This window comes from Electrona antarctica, assembly GCF_951216825.1.
Source record: "Electrona antarctica genome assembly, chromosome: 9".
Classification (NCBI taxonomy): Eukaryota; Metazoa; Chordata; class Actinopteri; order Myctophiformes; family Myctophidae; genus Electrona; species Electrona antarctica.
The window spans coordinates 27,121,568-27,139,845 of NC_136790.1; the positions used below are offsets into that span (position 1 = coordinate 27,121,568).

Here is an 18,278-nt window from a genome sequence, read left to right on the forward strand (position 1 = left end):
AAATGACATAGTTACCGTGTGGGGTCCCCGGAACATCTGGCGAGCCTGTCTGGGCTCATGGCGTCGGCTATATCTTTGGTTCAGTTGGGCAGACTACAGTACATATGAGACCTGTCACCTTTCCAGCGATGGATACACTCTCTACAGGTGCCCACCAGAGCTCTCTCACGTCGAGTGACAGTCTCAGAGAATTTGCGCTGAGGTGGTGGTCAGGTAAATGTCATCCGTCTACCTACTCAGATATGGGCAGCAGTGGTGGACATTTTGACCTTCCTACAAGAGTTCCTGGATAGAGATCTGGGAAAATCTTCAAGTAAGGTCAACCTGGCGACCATTTCAGCCTACCATGTGGCACGAACAACAGACCATGCAGTGAGTGACTTGCTGATCCGCCAGTTTATGAGGGGCGTCACGCATGCCAGACCGATGCTGGGATCTGACTCTGGTGCTGGACACCAGAGTCAGAGCAGGACTACACCTGCCGAAATCCGAGTAAGGATGCTGGCATTACCGTTCACGGAAATATATTTTAAAATATCTTTACATTTAATTTGATTTATTATTTATTTATTTAGGGGTTAATACACATTTCCTGCCGGCATGTTCTTAGGCACCTCTATTACCCTTGCCACGCGAAAACGGCAAAAAACTACATAGCATTACTACGTGGCATTAAAGTGAAGGGGTTTATTAATTGTAAATATACGATTATGGCTCGAAATGTGTACATTATAAGCAGCAAGCTATATATGCTTAGATGATTTCTATTTATATTAGGATAAATTTGCGCTACTGTAAAGACGAAACGGAAGACTGTATGATGGAAGCATTTTAAAATTGCAAGAGGAACATGCAAGACTAGACCAGACCACACTAGACCAGAGCCTGCATGGCAAGAAAGAACTGTTGGAGAAAATTTGTTGTCAAAAGTTCAAAATAGGCTGCAAAAGGTTTAAATAAAATAAATTGTGTTCGATATGATGCAACGTTATCCCTGGGTGACTCTATAGTCATTAAATATACTCACTGTATAATTCAATTACTACATTATATGAGAAGGAATTAATTTGTTAAGCATTTCAAAGTCTTAAAGTCTCATGTGTTAATCAAAGCTAAATTTGTTTCAGAATAATACAAATTACAATATGCAATGATGACAAATAAAACAACCATTCATCAATGGATGACATTGCATCACACCCCCCAGTTAATGCTGCCAAGGTTGGTACTCATGAATTCGTAAATCTCCTTCTCAAAACTGTCGATCAACCTACAGTTGCTACTAGACAAGGCAGCTTTAGATGAAAGTCCCTGTTCTATTCAGAATTCCCGTCATAGATTTAGACAATCTTGAAGTTGAGAGCAAAAGCACTGACATTCCCAAAACAAAAAAGAAAACACTGAAGGGAAATCAGAACACAAACCTTAAATATTTAGAAACAGAAGAGTCAAGATTGAGTGTGGGAGGGGGTCGAGTCGAGACCGAGACCAGAATATTTTTTTTCTTTTTTTCTCATTTGATAGGTACAGAAAACACTGCGAGAGCAGGAAGGCACGTCAGCTGCACTCTGTTACTTAACAAGATATAGCTGTCTATAAGCGCTAGACAGCTCTCTTATAATGTTATAGTGTGAATGGGCTCCTCATAATATAATACATTTATTTCATTGCATTGTAGTGACTCGAGTGGATTCGCTGGTAGTCCAGCAGCCAACATGCAGGCTTCTTTTGTTTAAAGTGGGAAATTTGGTATATATTTTTTTTTATTGGCCTAAAATATTGTCTATATACATTCCTGAATACACCGGCTGTCGGTATTGAGCTTTTTTTTTTTTTTTTTAAATAGGGGAATATATGTGCCCATACCATTAACAAGGCAAGATTTTCACATTTTCATTATGCTTTATGTAGCATATGTGACATGTCAAACTAGGGAATCCATTCCAAGCATTAGTTTTGCACAAAAAAACACTCCTTGTGCCCAATGGCCGTTTTAGTCAGTAAGTGGATTCATGAATGTATGTACCAATGCCATATTTCCCAGAATATAAGACGACCCCCATTTTTCAAGACTCATTTGTGGAAAAAGAACATTGAACGTCAAATATTCTGTCCCCGATTATAATACGACCCAATTGTTTAGGATATTTCCATTGGATATATTCTGGCCAATAGGGTATATACTATATAGACAATATTTTAGGCCAATGAAAAAAAAACTATATACCAAATTTCCCCCTCCTGGTGGAGACCTGTGCCCTTCTGGGCACAGGTCTCCACCAGGAGGATAGGAGTGTGTGTGTGATGTTTGGCAAAATGTTTAGGAGCAATATAAACAATAAGCAATATATGTGTGTGTGTGTGTGTGTGTGTGTGTGTGTGTCGCGGCTTGGCCTGTTGTAGCACCACCATGAGGCTGATTAGAAAACGGTCAAGTGGCATTTCTTCCAAAGCCTAGTGGGAATATGCATGCACAGTTTCACCACAATCGGATGCTGCGTTGTAGTAGTAGTTGTGGCGATTTGTACAAAACGGGTACAAAGCGGGCTACTCCTGAAAAGTTTAGAAGCCAATCGTAGCCAATGAGGGTGGATTATGAGAAATCAAACAAACCTGTCTTGATCACATGACTATGGAGAACATGTGTACCGATTTGCGTGAAATTTGGATAAAATCTGAAGGAGTAATATTAGAAAATGTGTTTTACATTTGTCGGCCTCCTGGTGGCGCTATAAAGAGATCCGTGCAGTTAGAGGTAAAAACACTTTTCGGCCAGTTATAGCACCACCATGAGGCTGAGTTGAAAATATTCATGTGGCATTTCTTCCTCGGCCTAGTGGGAATGTGCGTGCACAATTTCACGGTAATCACACGATGTGTTCATGATTTGCAGCATTTTGTTTGAAACTGAGCACTCCTGCAAACTTTGGAAGCCAATCTTAACCAATCAGGATGGAGTCTGAGAAATCTGAAAGACCCGTTTCGTTGAATGGCTCTAGAGAGAGACTGTGTACCAATTTGCGTGATGTTTGGACAAGAGTTTTTTTCCGAGAGTTTATATATATATATATATATATATATATATATATATATATATATAATATACTGTATTTGTATAATCTATTTAACCCTTGACATGGTGGCGTCCAAACTAACTGCCTCGACTCCAGCTAAAAGCTGAATATTGACCATATGCAATTATGCACACTGCGGCCATCTTGCCAGCATCATAGGTTGTAGTTGTAGGACTAGTGACTGGTCGCAAAAACGAGAACTGTCAATCACAACGACTACTGGCCAATCACAGCAGGGCTTTCCTAGAACTGCGGTGGGATAACTAATAACGCCACTCAGACCTTTACTGCATTGTGAATGTTGTTAGTGTCATGGCCGCCCCAATGCCTTTCCAATGGAAGTCACATGGTTTGAGGACTACATTTTGGATTACAAGCCGTTGTATGGCTTTCGGCTGTGTTTCGACTGCGCCCCTCCCCCTCATACAACACAAGTGTTGTGTCAGACCATGTGACTCCCATTGGAAATGCATTGGGGCAAGCTGTGTCACACCCTTTGTATACAGCAAGCATACAGCAGTCTGCAGTGACCGTGTGAGTGAGGCAAAGGGCCGATTCATACTCCTATTTTAGAGCCGAATAAAAGTCGGTTCGGCTCTGTAGAGCCTACAATGTGACGTCATTTGAGGTTCGGGGGGGCGGGTACCGTCCTAAAGTCGGCTCTTCGGTGCTACTGAAAATTTCTGACGAGCCGAAATGATTTCGGCACTACATTGCCGAAACAGCTGTAAAATAGGAGTATGAATCGGCCCAAAGGGTGTGACACAGTAACCGTGTGAGTGCACCCTGAGGGTGCACTCACACGGTTAATGCAATTCTCTGTGCTCGTTGGATCAATGCTGTGTAGTATCATGGCCGCCCAATGCATTTCCAATGGAGGTCACATGGTTTGACACAACATAGGGGGAGGGGTCTGTTGTATGGCTTTCAGCTGTGTTTCGACTGCACCCCTCCCCCTCATACAACACAATGTTGTGTCAAACCATGTGACCTCCATTGGAAATGCATTTGGCGGCCATGACACAACACAGCATTGATCCAACGAGCACGAGAATTGCATTAAAGGTGTGAGCTCAGCCTGAGGCCTCACTCAGACCTTTACTGCATTACTGTATGCTTGTTGGATGAATGTTGTGTAGTGTCATGGCCGCCCCAATGCATTTCCAATGGGAGTCACATGGTTTGACACAACATTTGTGTTGTATGAGGGGGAGGGGCGCAGTCGAAACACAGCCGAAAGCCATACAACAGCTTGTAGTCCAAAATGTGGACTACAAACCATGTGACTTCCATTGGAAATGCATTGGGCGGCCATGACACAACACAGCATTGATCCAACGAGCACGAGAATTGCATTAAAGGTGTGAGCTCAGCCTGAGGCCTCACTCAGACCTTTACTGCATTACTGTATGCTTGTTGGATGAATGTTGTGTAGTGTCATGGCCGCCCCAATGCATTTCCAATGGGAGTCACATGGTTTGACACAACATTTGTGTTGTATGAGGGGGAGGGGCGCAGTCGAAACACAGCCGAAAGCCATACAACAGCTTGTAGTCCAAAATGTGGACTACAAACCATGTGACTTCCATTGGAAATGCATTGGGGTGGCCATGACACTACACAACATTCATCCAACAAGCATACAGCAATGCAGTAAAGGTCTGAGTGAGGCCTAAGACCGATACATAGTTGTCCCTTTTGTGCTTGTGAGTTCTTACCTGTTCTGAGCCAGACAATAAATTGATGTTCTCAATCCAGGTTTACATAGACTATAGCTTTTTGTATAAAATGTGGTTCCTATAATCATCATGAATCAAAGTAACCCATGGAGACATATTCTGTGAACCCGGAGGCTTAGTTTATTTCAATTTATTGAAGCTGGCTTGACAGAACACTTTTAACATCACATTTAGATCATCAATTCTTAAATTTGTATAATGCATGCAGCCAATAGTAACTCCACCCCTCCTGAGTCCTGCTCCACCTCTGGGATCTTCCTCCTCCCGGCGCCACGAGGGGTCAAAGGGGGTACTTGACCCCTCAACCCTGCCTGCTTGACGCAGAAAAAAAGTTTTTTTCTCTTTTTTAATAATGTCAATAATAAAATATAAAACTACCTTTTGTGCTGGATTGGGTTTCTAGTGATATTTGGCAGTGATATTCACTAGCAGCACTGGTTATAACAACTCGAAACATGCTGCTACAAACAAAAACATGTATTGTACAGGCATGCAAGGAACATCTAACATCTAACATCTCCCATCTGGAAAGAACAGGAAGTATGACTTTCCTGAGGCACAGGAATTTAACACATGTTAATTCGGATCAATGTATGTGTCTGACATATGATGGTCTGCCATGGGGGAGGGGTGCTATTGATGCAGTGGATCAGAGCAAGTGGCAAAGTGGGCTGTGGACTATTGTGGACACGCTGAAGAATGTATTCTCTGAGCACAGACTCAGTTCACTTAATGCGGTCTGCAGGTTAATATCAGAATACTGATATGTTATTGATTTCAGCTGTTACAATTCCAAACATGACCCACTTTAATTACTTCAGTCTATATTAGTAGCTTAATGACTAGTACTAGCATTTTTTATGTCCAATATTTGCATTTCAGTTCATAATCATAAAGTTAACATAACATATAAATGTATTTGAAATTAAATAAAAAAATATTACTTTTCCGGATTCCAATTAAAAAAATGGGTGAAAATAATTCAGGATTCCAATTTAAAAAAATAGCAAAAAAGCAAATCTACAAGCTCAAAATGCATCGCACTGCGACACGTTTTGAGCTTGTAGATCAGCTACTCTTGACTATATGCATTGTGGCCCTCTGGCGTGAGTTTGAAATATAGTGGCCCTCTCCATCATCAAAGTTGCCCACCCCTGTTTTGTAGCCTACTGTGATGTTGGCAAATGGCAATAATAGCACAGTAAAGATGATAATAATCTAATATGATGTGTGTAGTTCTTTATAGATCTAGCCTCTTCATTTTTATCTCAAAGTGCACCAGATTGAAGCATTTTCATCGCAAATTAAAATAAAAAGTCTGGACCCCTGGACCCCCCCTGGCGGGGCAGTGCTATCATTCCAATATTGCATATGACCAGCTGAGTCATAGAACTGACACTGCCTGCTTGCTTTAGCAACATAATAATATTGTGTTGCCCCCTCAAAAATCTCAATTGACCCCTCCGGCATTTCATCCTGGCGCCGGGCCTGCTCCTGAGTCCTGCAGGACCTGCTCTCCTTCAGAACACGCAACACACAAAAAAGAGAACTTAAAAAAAAAACCTTAAAAAAGTACGTAATTTATTCTAATTGTTGTTATTGCAATTTACGAGCTGCGTTCGCTTCCCGCGTCCGCGCGTCTTACTTGCAGTGGCGTGCACAGATAGACACTAGGGGGTGCTAGAGCACCCCCTGCCCTTTTGGCAATGTGCCCTTTTGAAAAAAAGAATGAAAAAAAAAAAAAAAATCTTTTTGATTTTTCAAAAATAGCAGACCTACAAGCTCGTAGCGCGCCACTCGGTGGCGCGCTATGAGCTTGTAGATCTGCTATTTTTCCCGCCCAAAATGGATTAAGGCAACCGGCCGGTTCCACGCGCTGCACAAGGTGCCCTTTTTTAACTTGAGCACCTGCCCCTCTAAATGTCTGTGCACGCCACTGCTTACTTGTACTTAGTAGTATTACAAATAGTGTAAATAGCATTTTATACATGTGGGTCTGTCACTATCCGTTCACATTACCTGTTCAGAAACACGACGCACAGCAGTAAGTAGACCAGGATCACGACCCAGAGCACGACGAAGGCCAGCGTTATCGAGGAGAGTAGCACGAAGGAGAGCCTTATAAAGGAGAGCAGCAGCTTGACGAATGTCGGAACCCTAAAGGGACAGAATGTTTCTGAAGTTATACAGGTTGTTGAAGTCCCTTTTCGTTTCCCACTTTTGTTTAGCGTACAGGGTTTGATGCGGTCAGATCATCGTATGGAATGAAGTCTGTATTGGCCACATAATGTGACTGTTTTTTATACAGAGACAGTCATGGCAGGCGGCAAGACTATAAAGGTGCGTTCAGACTTGGATGGTTAGAGCGGCGCGATTACTTACAAAGTCAATGCAAAGACGAGAATTGCTCGAACGGGCGCGGCGCGACCTGGCGCGGTACAAACGGGACGAACCGAGGCAAATATATATTCTAGTCTGAACGCAGCTTAACTGTTCAGGAGAGGAGGAAAACTTATTTTTTTATCCAAAATGAGTTAATAGCACAGGCAGACTCTTCACATATACTAGAGCATGTCTGAAATAAGTGTCAGAGCTGAAATCGACATGTAAATATGAAATAAATGCTTAAACATGTAGCTAGGTGTAATGTTAGAGACCACAGAAGACATGTAAATATGAAATAAATGCTTAAACATGTAGCTAGGTGTAATGTTAGAGACCACAGAAGTGAACCTTTCAAACCTGTTCTCAACTCGCTGTTTTCTGCAAGACATTACTCTATAAGCCATATCTCCAAAACTGGTGGGTCAAACTGAACAACCAATATGTCAATTTTGAAGCTATATGATTCCATGACATGAAAAACGGAAATAAAAACAATAAATGGGGCATGTCACGAGGCGTGACGGACGGACGGACGGACTGAATGACATGTTTTTTTTCATAGTGGAATGTGTCTGTATGTGTTCACGTTACCTTAGGCTGATCATTGTCCGGTGTCCTGTCGTTAGAAACACGGCGGACCCTCGTAAGTATGCGAGGATCCCGAAGGAGAGCTGCATGAAGGTCAGCATCATCGAGTTGAGCGGCGCGGAGGAGAGCGTCACGAAGGAGAGCACCAGGACGGTTGTCGGAAACAGCGCCCCCTGCAGCAAGGCCAGCACCGTGACCGACAGCACGGCGGATCTCAGCGAGGAAGTCGGTGAACATGCGAGGATCACGAAGGAGAACATGGCCAAGCTCAGGAAAGCTAAGGACAGCATCGCAAAGGACAGGGTCACGATGGCAAGCACTGTCAACTTGGTACCGAACATCCTGAAAAGGGACAGAACGTTTTCAAGGGTTAGAAGTTGTCGAAGTAGCCGTTTTATAGGTTCCAACTTTTGTGATCAGTGGTTCCCAAAGTGGGGTCCGGGAACCCCCAGGGGTTCCCTGAGGGAGTTCCAGGGGGTCCCCAACTAAATGATAGTTTGGAACCATATTGACCCTTATGGGCCTGTAACTCTGAGAGTGTACAAATGGAACCAAATGGACCCCATTTTGGGGTCCCAGAGATAGAAATGCATGCCATTAAATGGGGATCCGTAGACTAATATGCATGTGAAAATGGCGGGGAAACGGGTTGAGAATCACTGCTAGCCTAGGGCCGTAAAATTATTCTCCTATGAGGCGACATTGCGTATCTTTTCAAACGGGGGGTCCGCTGGCTAATTAATTAGTCAATTTGGGGGTCCTTCACATGAAGGTTTGGGAACCACTGGTTTAAACATAGCATGTTACACGGGTCTGTCACTACGCGTTCACAGACATTCACATTACCTGCGTGGTGTGGTCGGAACCAGCATCGTCCTGATCATCGTCCTGATCCGCTGTTGGGTTGTCAAGCCGTTCAAGGGCTCTCCAACCAAAAACCTACAAGGGACATCAAGTTTCTGAAGTTATACAGGTGGAAGTCTTAGAGTATATATATGAATAGAGACGGCACCCGGAGGAAACCCTGAGGAGAAATGGACATGGTGGCCGAATTTGGTATTGCAGCGCTGGCCCAAACACATGAGCGCGCTGGTCCGTTGACTATCATTGTGCACGTTCACGATGACACGTGAACGCTGTTTCATACGTGAACGCACGTGAATGCGTGCAATGATAGTCAACGGCAGACTCTGTTCCTACCCGGAAGGAGGAGTGAAATCGCCTCATGCGCTTTAGGCCTCACTCACACCTTTCGATCTAGCATACAACATTGATGCATGCTAGATGTAAGCAAGATGTAAGTGTCATGGCCGCCCCAATGCATTTCCAATGGAAGTCACATGGTTGTCACATTTTGGACTACAAGCTGTTGTATGGCTTTCGGCTGTGTTTCGACTGCCCCCCTCCCCCTCATACAACACAAATGTGTCAAACCATGTGACCATGTGTACTTTTACTTAAGTACTGTACTTAAGTACAATTTCGAGGTATTTGTACTTTACTTGAGTATTTCCAATTTCCAGTACTACTTTCCAATACTCCACTACATCGCAGAGCCAAAATTCTTACTTTTACTCCACTACAATAATTTGAAAACTTTAGTTACCTTGGCGATTTTAATTTAACCACTTCAACCCTACACATTTCGGCCATTTTCAATAGATTTTGTACACATTTTTAACTTGTGAAATGGCACCTTCTGCACAATGAGTACTTTTACTTTTAGTACTTAAGTACATTTTGATGCCGATACTTTTGTACTTTTACTCAAGTACATGCTCAATTCCGTACTTTTACTTGTAACAAAGTAGTTCTAAATTGCAGTATTGGTACTTTTGCTTAAGTAAAACAATTGAGTTATTTTTCCACCACTGCTTACTACAAATAGTGTAAATGGCATTTTATAGGAGTCTGTCACTCTGCGGTATAGAGAGTCGCAGCCCCGCCCCCTCGAGAGACCCGGAAAATAAATCCCCATTCATTTTCCTCATAGACTTTTCAGAAAGTATTTATTTAAAGACGTTTACGCCGCGGACAAAGACAACTCTTGTCGTGACAAATCATGACAACAAAACACAATTTTTCGGGCCGAACAAATAATTAGAAAGAAGAAAACGTCACGTTACACTTTGTTTTGTTTTTCTTCTTTGTAATTATTTGTTTGGTCCAAAATATTGTGTTTGTTGTCATGATTTGTCACGACTCGAGTTGGCTTCGTACGACGCTTAAAACGTCTTTAAATAAATACTTTTTGAAATGTCTATGAGAAAAATGCATTGGGATTCATTTCCTGGGCCTGGCGTCGTCATGAAAGGGGGTGGGACTGGGCCTGGCGTCGTCATGAAAGGGGGTGGGACTAGGCCTGGCGTCGTCATGAAAGGGGGCGGGACTGTGACGATCTATATACATTACCTTATAATCTTCATCCAAGACAGGATCACGGTTACCAACATCAATGGTGGACCAATCAAAATAATCCTGAGGGACAAAAAGTTTTCTGAAGTTACAAATTGAAGCCCCTTTTTGGTTTTCTACATTTGTGTTTACTTTACAAATTTAAAAAGTGTAAATACAGCATTTTGTTACAATAAATCTGTCAACGTGGGTTCACCTTACCTCATCTATATATGGGTGGTATATCCGAGTCCCGTCTTAAAAGAAACAAGGAAGAATTAGTTGGTTCACTCTGACATTTATTTTTGTTTACTAATGCCATTGCCAAATACAACATTTAACCACTTAAAGTGTATTCATACTTTCAAACAATTTCTAAAATAACAACGGGTCACAATGTGACATGTTGTGAGCTCATATAGATTGTCTCGTTTAGCCATTTTGGAAAATGCGTGACTTCAAATGGCCGTGGTTGAAAGTAGTTTTTAAGTAAGAGTTTGCCTCTATATTGGGGAATTAGTGTGCACAATGTAGGCCTACTTGTACTATATAAATAGTACAAATCATAACCTTTTGTATAGTTGTATATTGCAATAATAAATGTGTGGTTGCCGAAAAGATCCCTGCGAGACCTCTGAGCTGTAATCTTGACAGTTCTGAAAAACCTCATGATTCCATGTCAGTGGTTCTCAAACATTTTCATGTCAAGGACCCCCAAAAATATATGTAATAAGCCACCGACCCCCATCTGAAAATATGTTGTTCCAGGAGGCAGGGACCCCCCCAGAAGCAAAGATTTGAGTTAGAAACGTTCGCTCTGAAAGAATATACATTCAAAGATTTGCGCCACATTGTCACAATTTTTCAAAAATAGAAGATCTACATAGCACGGCTCTCGGTGCCACGCTATGAGCTTGTAGATCTGCTATTTTTCAATAGCTAAAGTATAACATAATGCTTTAAAACACCAAAAGGGGGTTCCCGTCTAGATTAAAAGATTCAGTTTGAACCACTTACCAGCAGCCCAATTTATGGATTTAGCGTCCATCGGATCCAGAAGTACCAGCATGGACACAGCGAGCAGCGAACACATCTTCATTTTACAAACAACACAAAAAGAAGAACACGGAATGCCATTACGCGTGTAACAATAGTTCTACTGCTAATTGTGCTAAATGCATACACCAGTAATTTACGACAATGGGTGCCGGCAGACACTTAGCCACGATGCCGTATATTTATTGAAAAGAAACCAACGTTTCGACCTGTCTGCCTTCTTCAGGGAATAAACAAGCCAGAGGACAAACACACACTTATAGGGGAGCAACAACAGGTGGACTCCATAGGGGGGTGTGGTCGTCATCAGGAAAAACCAATCAAGTGATTGGGAAGCCATTTTGAGGCAAGTAACCATGCATAAATGACAAATATAACCAGAATAGAGCGCCGTCGCCACGGGGGGCACTAGGGGGCAATGCCCCCCCAGATAGACTTGGTGCCCCCCCAGTCCAGAACCCTACCCCACCATTATTTTAATGTTTTACAGGTTTAAAATATATATAATGTGTTCTTTTCATGTTCTTTGTGATTATAATAAATATACATTTTCTAATGAAGTCATAGTAATAGAAATGCAATAATAAAAAGTAGACTGGCGGATTCGTTTTGATGCAGCGCACCAAACGCTACGTCATTACCTGTGTGTGGGGCGGATCAATTCAAATTGAAAAGCTGTATGAAAAGCTTGAATTAACCTCTTTCTATCTGCAAAGTGTTTGCTTCATAAAAGTCCACCGTAGATATGTTATGAGCTATGCCTCCTGCATTATATGCAAATTCAAAACAGGTGTCACGCAGGGGTGTTGAGTGATCATATCCAATGAGCACTTCCAAACTCCAACAAAAAAATCACCTGCAAGGAATTTCTTGACAGGAAGTATAGCTCACATATCTTTTTTATGAAACAAACACTTTAATTGCAGATAGAAAGAGGATATACAAGCTTTTCATACAGCTGCAATGTTGGTGAGTTTAACATGGTTTAATTAATACAATCAGATAGGACTTTTCTGTTTGGTTACTGTAGGCCTATGGGCTGTCAATAGGAAATTGCAGCTAGTTACAGTAGGCCTACCACCTTGCTGGCAAGATAGATGGCCACGGTGTGCATATGGTCAATAAACATTGAGTTGACCACTGCCAGGTAGGCTACAGTAGGCCTAGAACCATCATGACCAAGTAAACTGCAACTTGGAGCTCCTCTTTTATGTCTTTTGTATTTTTGGTGTCAGTGAATAAACTTCAATAAAGCACTTTTGGTTGCACTTACAAGCGCCTATAAACTCAAGCTCAGCTCTGGTCCAGAGCGTTATAGGACGAGCTCATTGGCTCGAGAAAGCTCAGAATAATGGACAGGGTCAGCTTTTGTTATTAAACACAACGCAGATCGTAGACGGAGGTCTACTTTAATTGAGCAAAGCAGCAAAGCCATGGGTTGGTACAGTTGGTACTTGGTAGCGCATTACTAATGCGCGCGGGTGTTTCCACGTGCCACCAGTAGGCGCTTTCTGCCTCTGCACAACGACTGGAGCACAGGGATGCGCACAATCTCGGCTCAGATGCACCCATGCCTCCCTCCTGGCAGCAGCTTACCTTGTGGAGTGTAATACAGCGGCTAGAAGTCGAAGAACAATCCTCGGGCTTACTAAAGGCGTACGTGTAGCCTATACACAGCGATTCAGCGGAGCCCAGCATCCTGACCTAGCCAACTTGATCGGATGATTCGGGAATAATTGCAAAAAAAAAAGCTCATCCTTGCCGAAAGACGGACTCGTACGATGGTGTAGCGCGCACACTCTGCAAACACTGGAGCAGTGAGCATTTGAGAAACCGTCTAATTGGCTTCTGAGGGATCAAGACAAGAAGACTTGATAGAAAATGCGATCCAGCCACTAGTATATTTTACTACTAGGCTACTACATCTCGGACAGTCACGTAGGCTGCTACAGTCCTTATGGATATTGGAATTAATTTTAATCCTATTTGATGAAGAGGAAGAAAACTGCACCCTAGAACAAGTGAGTGTGTTGCTCCAATAATATTCGATTGCAAATAGACTTGTAATAATTAACTACGGTGGCATGCTATATACGCAGTCCTTTTCTTCAGGATTTTAGATTTAGGACAGCTGCTTTTTTGCTATACCTGGTCCTCAGATCTGCAGTGAAATGTGTTAAAACTTATTTAAAGTATTTCCTAACATGAATGGAAAACAAAATATTTACTGTATGGAAAATGCAATTGTAGGCTACCTATAGGATTTAATTGAGAAATACTTTCTCCCCTAAAAATCTGTGAAAAGGCATCATTAAATATTTACCAGAGAGAGAGAGAGAGAGAGAGAGAGAGAGAGAGAGAGAGAGAGAGAGTGTGTGCGTGTGTGTGTGTGTGTGTGTGTGTGTGTGTGTGTGTGTGTGTGTGTGTGGTCGAATTGTTGTATGAGACAATTGGGATTTCTACTGTTGGGGCTCATTTTTTTCAAATAGGACCCTAGTCCATATGGTGTTGGGTGTTGCTGCTCCATTCCGATCAGTCACACAGATGCCTATGTTCATTTAATTTCATTGCAATTCTGTTTCAAAGTAGGCTTATCCTTGATGATTACAACTCCAAAGGTCTCTTTCAAGTAATTAGGATTTTTTTTAAAGTGCTTGCCTTGGAAACATGGAGAAAATGATTTCACTAGTTCACCCTAGCTGACTCTCCCTGTGTTTTCTGGGAAACCAGTAATAGACTGTTCTCCACAAGTAGCCCATTTTCTTTTTCTTTTTCTTCTACTTTATGTTGTTTGCGTGGCCTCTAAAAACAGAGAACCAACAGGAGCACAACAACAAAAAACAGCCTGCTGTATATCTTCAAAGTATGTTACTATTCAGTGGGGATTGTGATTCTCCTCTGTTATATTCATGTATATTTATAGGTTCTTTACACATTATTTGGATACTAACAAGCACAGCCAAATGAGAGGTGTGAGCATCTTAGAAGACATATGTTGAATTATTCTCTAATAATAATAATGCAGCCATATCAGGCATGCTAGTACAAAGGACTTGTTCTACTTCATCTTTCAATCCTCTTAATGGCTTTGGAAGCCCTTTAGAGATGGAATCACAGGGTAACAGTTGCATAGAGCAGGTATTGTGTGGGAAATGTGTGGTGACGGTGGTCCATCAGAAACACTGTAGGTAATGATGACAAATTGGCTAGAAGTGTGTGGGGGGTTTGCAGACTGTAGGCCTCAGTCCAACGCACGCACGCACGCACGCACGCACGCACGCACGCACGCACGCACGCACGCACGCACGCACGCACGCACAGACAGACAGACAGACAGACAGACAGACAGACAGACAGACGCACAGTCCAGTTTGTGTCTCCAAAATATTCCTCTGTTCATCCTTGACCTTCCTCAGTCACGTGTTTGCAGCGGTAGCCTATCTCTGGATGTGGGTCTGGGGATATGCCCTTCTTTGATGATTGGGACCGTTCACTTCTTCCTCTCTCTTTAAGCGCACTTACACTCTGCTGTCCTGTGTTAGGCAGCAGCCTTGCTTAACATCACAAGGAACCACTGTAATCCAGGAATTTAGTTAATTTCTCACATGTGTAAATGTAAATTGTCCAATGTATTTTGTTTATATATGTTTATATTCATAAAAAATCACACTCATGTGCGGGCATGCACAAAGTCCATAGACGTCACGGGGGGCATGCTTAAAGTAAACATAAAAAGTCCATAGACTTGGCTGCCACATGACGTCAGGGGGGAATGCTGATCTTTTGTGGGAAATGCAGTTTTTGGGGGGCATGAATAAGACAAACATTACAAGTCCATAGACTTGGCTGTCACATGAAGCCATGTCTGAAAGCCAGACGTTCGCCCCTCAAAAAGGCTGCTTGTTACTGTAGCTATGACATAAGTTAAGGCTTTTTAAGGACTGTCATTTTTTTTTTTTTTTTTTAACTTAATTTTTATTTGCAGGTAGACATAAAAATAAAAAAACATAAAATGACAATTACAGTGCAAGAGTTCAGATACATCATTAATATACAACATATTCCAGTCCATTTATGAATGTCCATCATTATTAACATTGGTGTCGTTTTGTTGATCCTTATAGTCAGTCCATTTCTCCCATTTTTAAATGAATAGTTCCTCTTGTAGTCTCAATATATGAGTTAGTTTCTCCATTACAAATATCTCCTCCACAATGCTCAGCCACTGCTCACAAGCTGGGGGTTCTCTTTTGTACCATCGCCTTGTAATTGCTTTTTTACTAGCTGCCAATAACACTTTGACCAGGTAAATATCTTTTCTCTGTGTATTATCCTGTGACAAATCACCCAGATACAGCACAACACTAGTCTTAGGTAAGCACTGTCATTTTTTAATGTGAAAAATACAATAAGTGAACCTTGTTATTATTATTTGAGTGACAGAAGCCACTATCCCACTCAGTTACTCACCATTATGTTGTCCTCTACAACAACTATCTGAGTGTTAATTTAACTCTGACAGGGTAACAAGCATGCATATATTGAAGCCCACGGTGCAGTGGTGAGGCTATTCAGCCACCCGCTTCTCTCATGCCTAACAACACCAATGTGTGTACCTAAAACAGAGATATTTTGCGTAGGCGGTGTTGCAGTTCATCCATGATGAACCTGTCCAGAATGTGGCATTGTATGCCCACGGCTGGGATGTGAGGAAAATGGACCCATGCAGTGTGGTCTCATCACAGTTGGTCGCCTAAGTTATTCATTTTTGCACAATAGCGACATACCAGTCACGGTTACGTATTAAGTGGTTGCTTTTTACATTTCATGCCTCCAAAGTTGTGCTTGAAATTGAATAGCCAAAATTGGGAATTGTTCTAAAGTAAAAGCTGCTGGGCGGATGTGGTCATTAACATTTTTTTTTTAAAACAATATATTTATTGACATTCTTTTTCAATTATATAAAACATTACAGTTATAGCTCTCTTGTTAAATAAAATGTCCAGAAAAAACAAACATAACAGATACACAAATACAATACAAATACAATGACAACAAATAAATAAAAAATACAATCATAACAAACACAACTCAACAATAACAATAAAAAACAAAAACAAATAAAACAGATATGTTTTTTTCCTCCCCACATTACTGTGGATTATCTAATACCGGTCCTAATGGATTGCTGTTCATAAAATGCATGAACTGTCCCCATATTTCTTGAAAGTCATCAGATTTCCCTTTAATGGCTAAAGTCAGTTTTTGGTCATTCACATTGAATGCTTTGCTATTTGAAATCTTAATGCTTTCTATTAGCACAGGCATCCCTTTATTAGGTTGGCTTGGTAATGGTCGTAGTGTAATCAATGTAAAAGATGTCCGCCATCGCTGAATCGATTCCTTCCTTTTGACATGTATCCCTAGCTAGCCTATACGTCTAAGCTGTGGTATTGAAATGTTAAGCCTTATGTTTTGATTTGTTAATCACGTACAGTAAATGATTTATGTAAAATGGACTCTGTGAGTCCTTAGAGAGACTACATTGGGAGGCAGCGGTGCAGACGATGGCAGATTCATTGGTTCATTGGTTCAATCACAGACCAGCTATGTATTCAGGCTGTGTCGTTCTCAACTGATGGATCCTTCTTTCCCAGGTTGTCTGCTGACCTCTATAATGGAGATGGCACAAAATCGTTGTTGAAAGAAAAACAACTATGAGCTGTTTGTACAGTGAATGAATACCATTTTAGCAGCATACTTGATGGCATGCTTTGGGAGTGCTACAGAATTTCCTTCATCACTTGTAATTGGTTTGTCCAGCAGCTCTGTGTAGCTTGTACTCTGGATGTGATCTGAATACAGACCACGCATACACATTCTCACATGTTATGATGGAACCTTTCTCCTTTGCTCCTTCCCTTATTAGATTCTTTGCAATTACGGTGCCCCTCGGGGGGAAATGGATGCCTTTAACCACCTCTCCTATCAATTATGTGCCAAACAACAGCCCCTCTAACCAAGAAGGCATCTAATTTTCTCTGGAATACTTTTAGCCAATGACTTCCATTAGGCTTAGCTACTGTGGAGGTGAGACCATAATGCCTCATTATGTTTGGCAGACCAATCTTGTTTTCATCACTATGGTTCAGATTGCCCACATAATGATACCCTATCATTATATATGGGGTGGCACTGGCTCTGGTAGCAGAGTGAAGGTCTTGAAATGTGAAGTTTCCTGGCTTTGTGTCCTTGTACTGCTCCCTATGAACAGGCTAGTGCCTTGCATGGTTGCATGTGAATAGGTGAATGTAATGTGTGTTGTAAAGCACATTGTGTATGTGCTATTCAAATACACAGTATTTATCAATTTATCCTAATCACCACAACCTGTGCAAGTACTGTATGACACTGGCTCTCAAAGCAGAAAAGCAAAAGCAAAGATATAGATCTGCCTATATACACAGCATCAAAAAACCAGCAGGTACTGTATGTACATGATGTTAGATATAAAGTGCAAAAGTGGCAACTCCATCGATGATGAGGATGGATCCATCAGAGTCAGAGATGTCAGCTCATACAGTAGTGCTCTGAAATTGAAGGCACATTTTTTTCCTTTCCTCTTTTCATTTTTTTCTCCTTTTGCCAGTATGATCTCAAACCGTGTAATCCAATGTGATGGAATCTTAGAGTGGCAAAATAACCACTATGAAAGACACCAGGAAATCCCACTCCAAATCTAGCTGTGCTTGCAATTACAGAAGATGAGGATCAATGAATGCCATCGTGCTATGCCAGGACTTGCTGGATTATTACATTATTAATACACAGCCCCCACTGCCCCCACCACCCAACCCCACCCCCGCTGTGTGTTTCTCCTCATCTGTTCAGTTCTGTTTACTCTACTATTCTGATGAAAAACTAACATTAGACTAACAGACAGTCCTAGCTTGAAGCGGCTGAAGCCACATTTGCAAGTTGATAAAACAAAGTGACTAGTGTTATTTTGGATTCCTTTCAAGGATCCCAAAGATACCGCTGG

At 41.7% G+C, this 18,278-nt stretch overlaps 1 protein-coding gene across 3 annotated transcripts; it reads right to left on the bottom strand.

Moving 5' to 3' along the window:
- Positions 1–4,910: 4,910 nt before the first annotated feature.
- On the bottom strand, positions 4,911–11,464 carry LOC306930432 (uncharacterized protein). 3 transcript variants are annotated; one of them, XM_079511394.1, is made up of 8 exons: positions 11,446–11,464; positions 11,198–11,280; positions 10,403–10,437; positions 10,199–10,264; positions 8,633–8,725; positions 7,790–8,128; positions 6,833–6,970; positions 4,911–5,127 (listed from the first exon to the last, which is right to left on the bottom strand). In XM_079511394.1, exons 2-8 carry the CDS (start codon positions 11,277–11,279, stop codon positions 4,999–5,001), a joined length of 882 nt encoding a protein of 293 aa, XP_079367520.1. In that variant the 5' UTR covers position 11,280; positions 11,446–11,464; the 3' UTR covers positions 4,911–4,998. The 3 variants fall into 3 exon arrangements, with proteins under 3 accessions (XP_079367520.1, XP_079367519.1, XP_079367521.1); XM_079511393.1 differs by having other exon boundaries at positions 11,438–11,456; XM_079511395.1 differs by lacking the exon at positions 11,446–11,464 and having other exon boundaries at positions 4,911–5,124; positions 11,198–11,439.
- Positions 11,465–18,278: the final 6,814 nt, after the last annotated feature.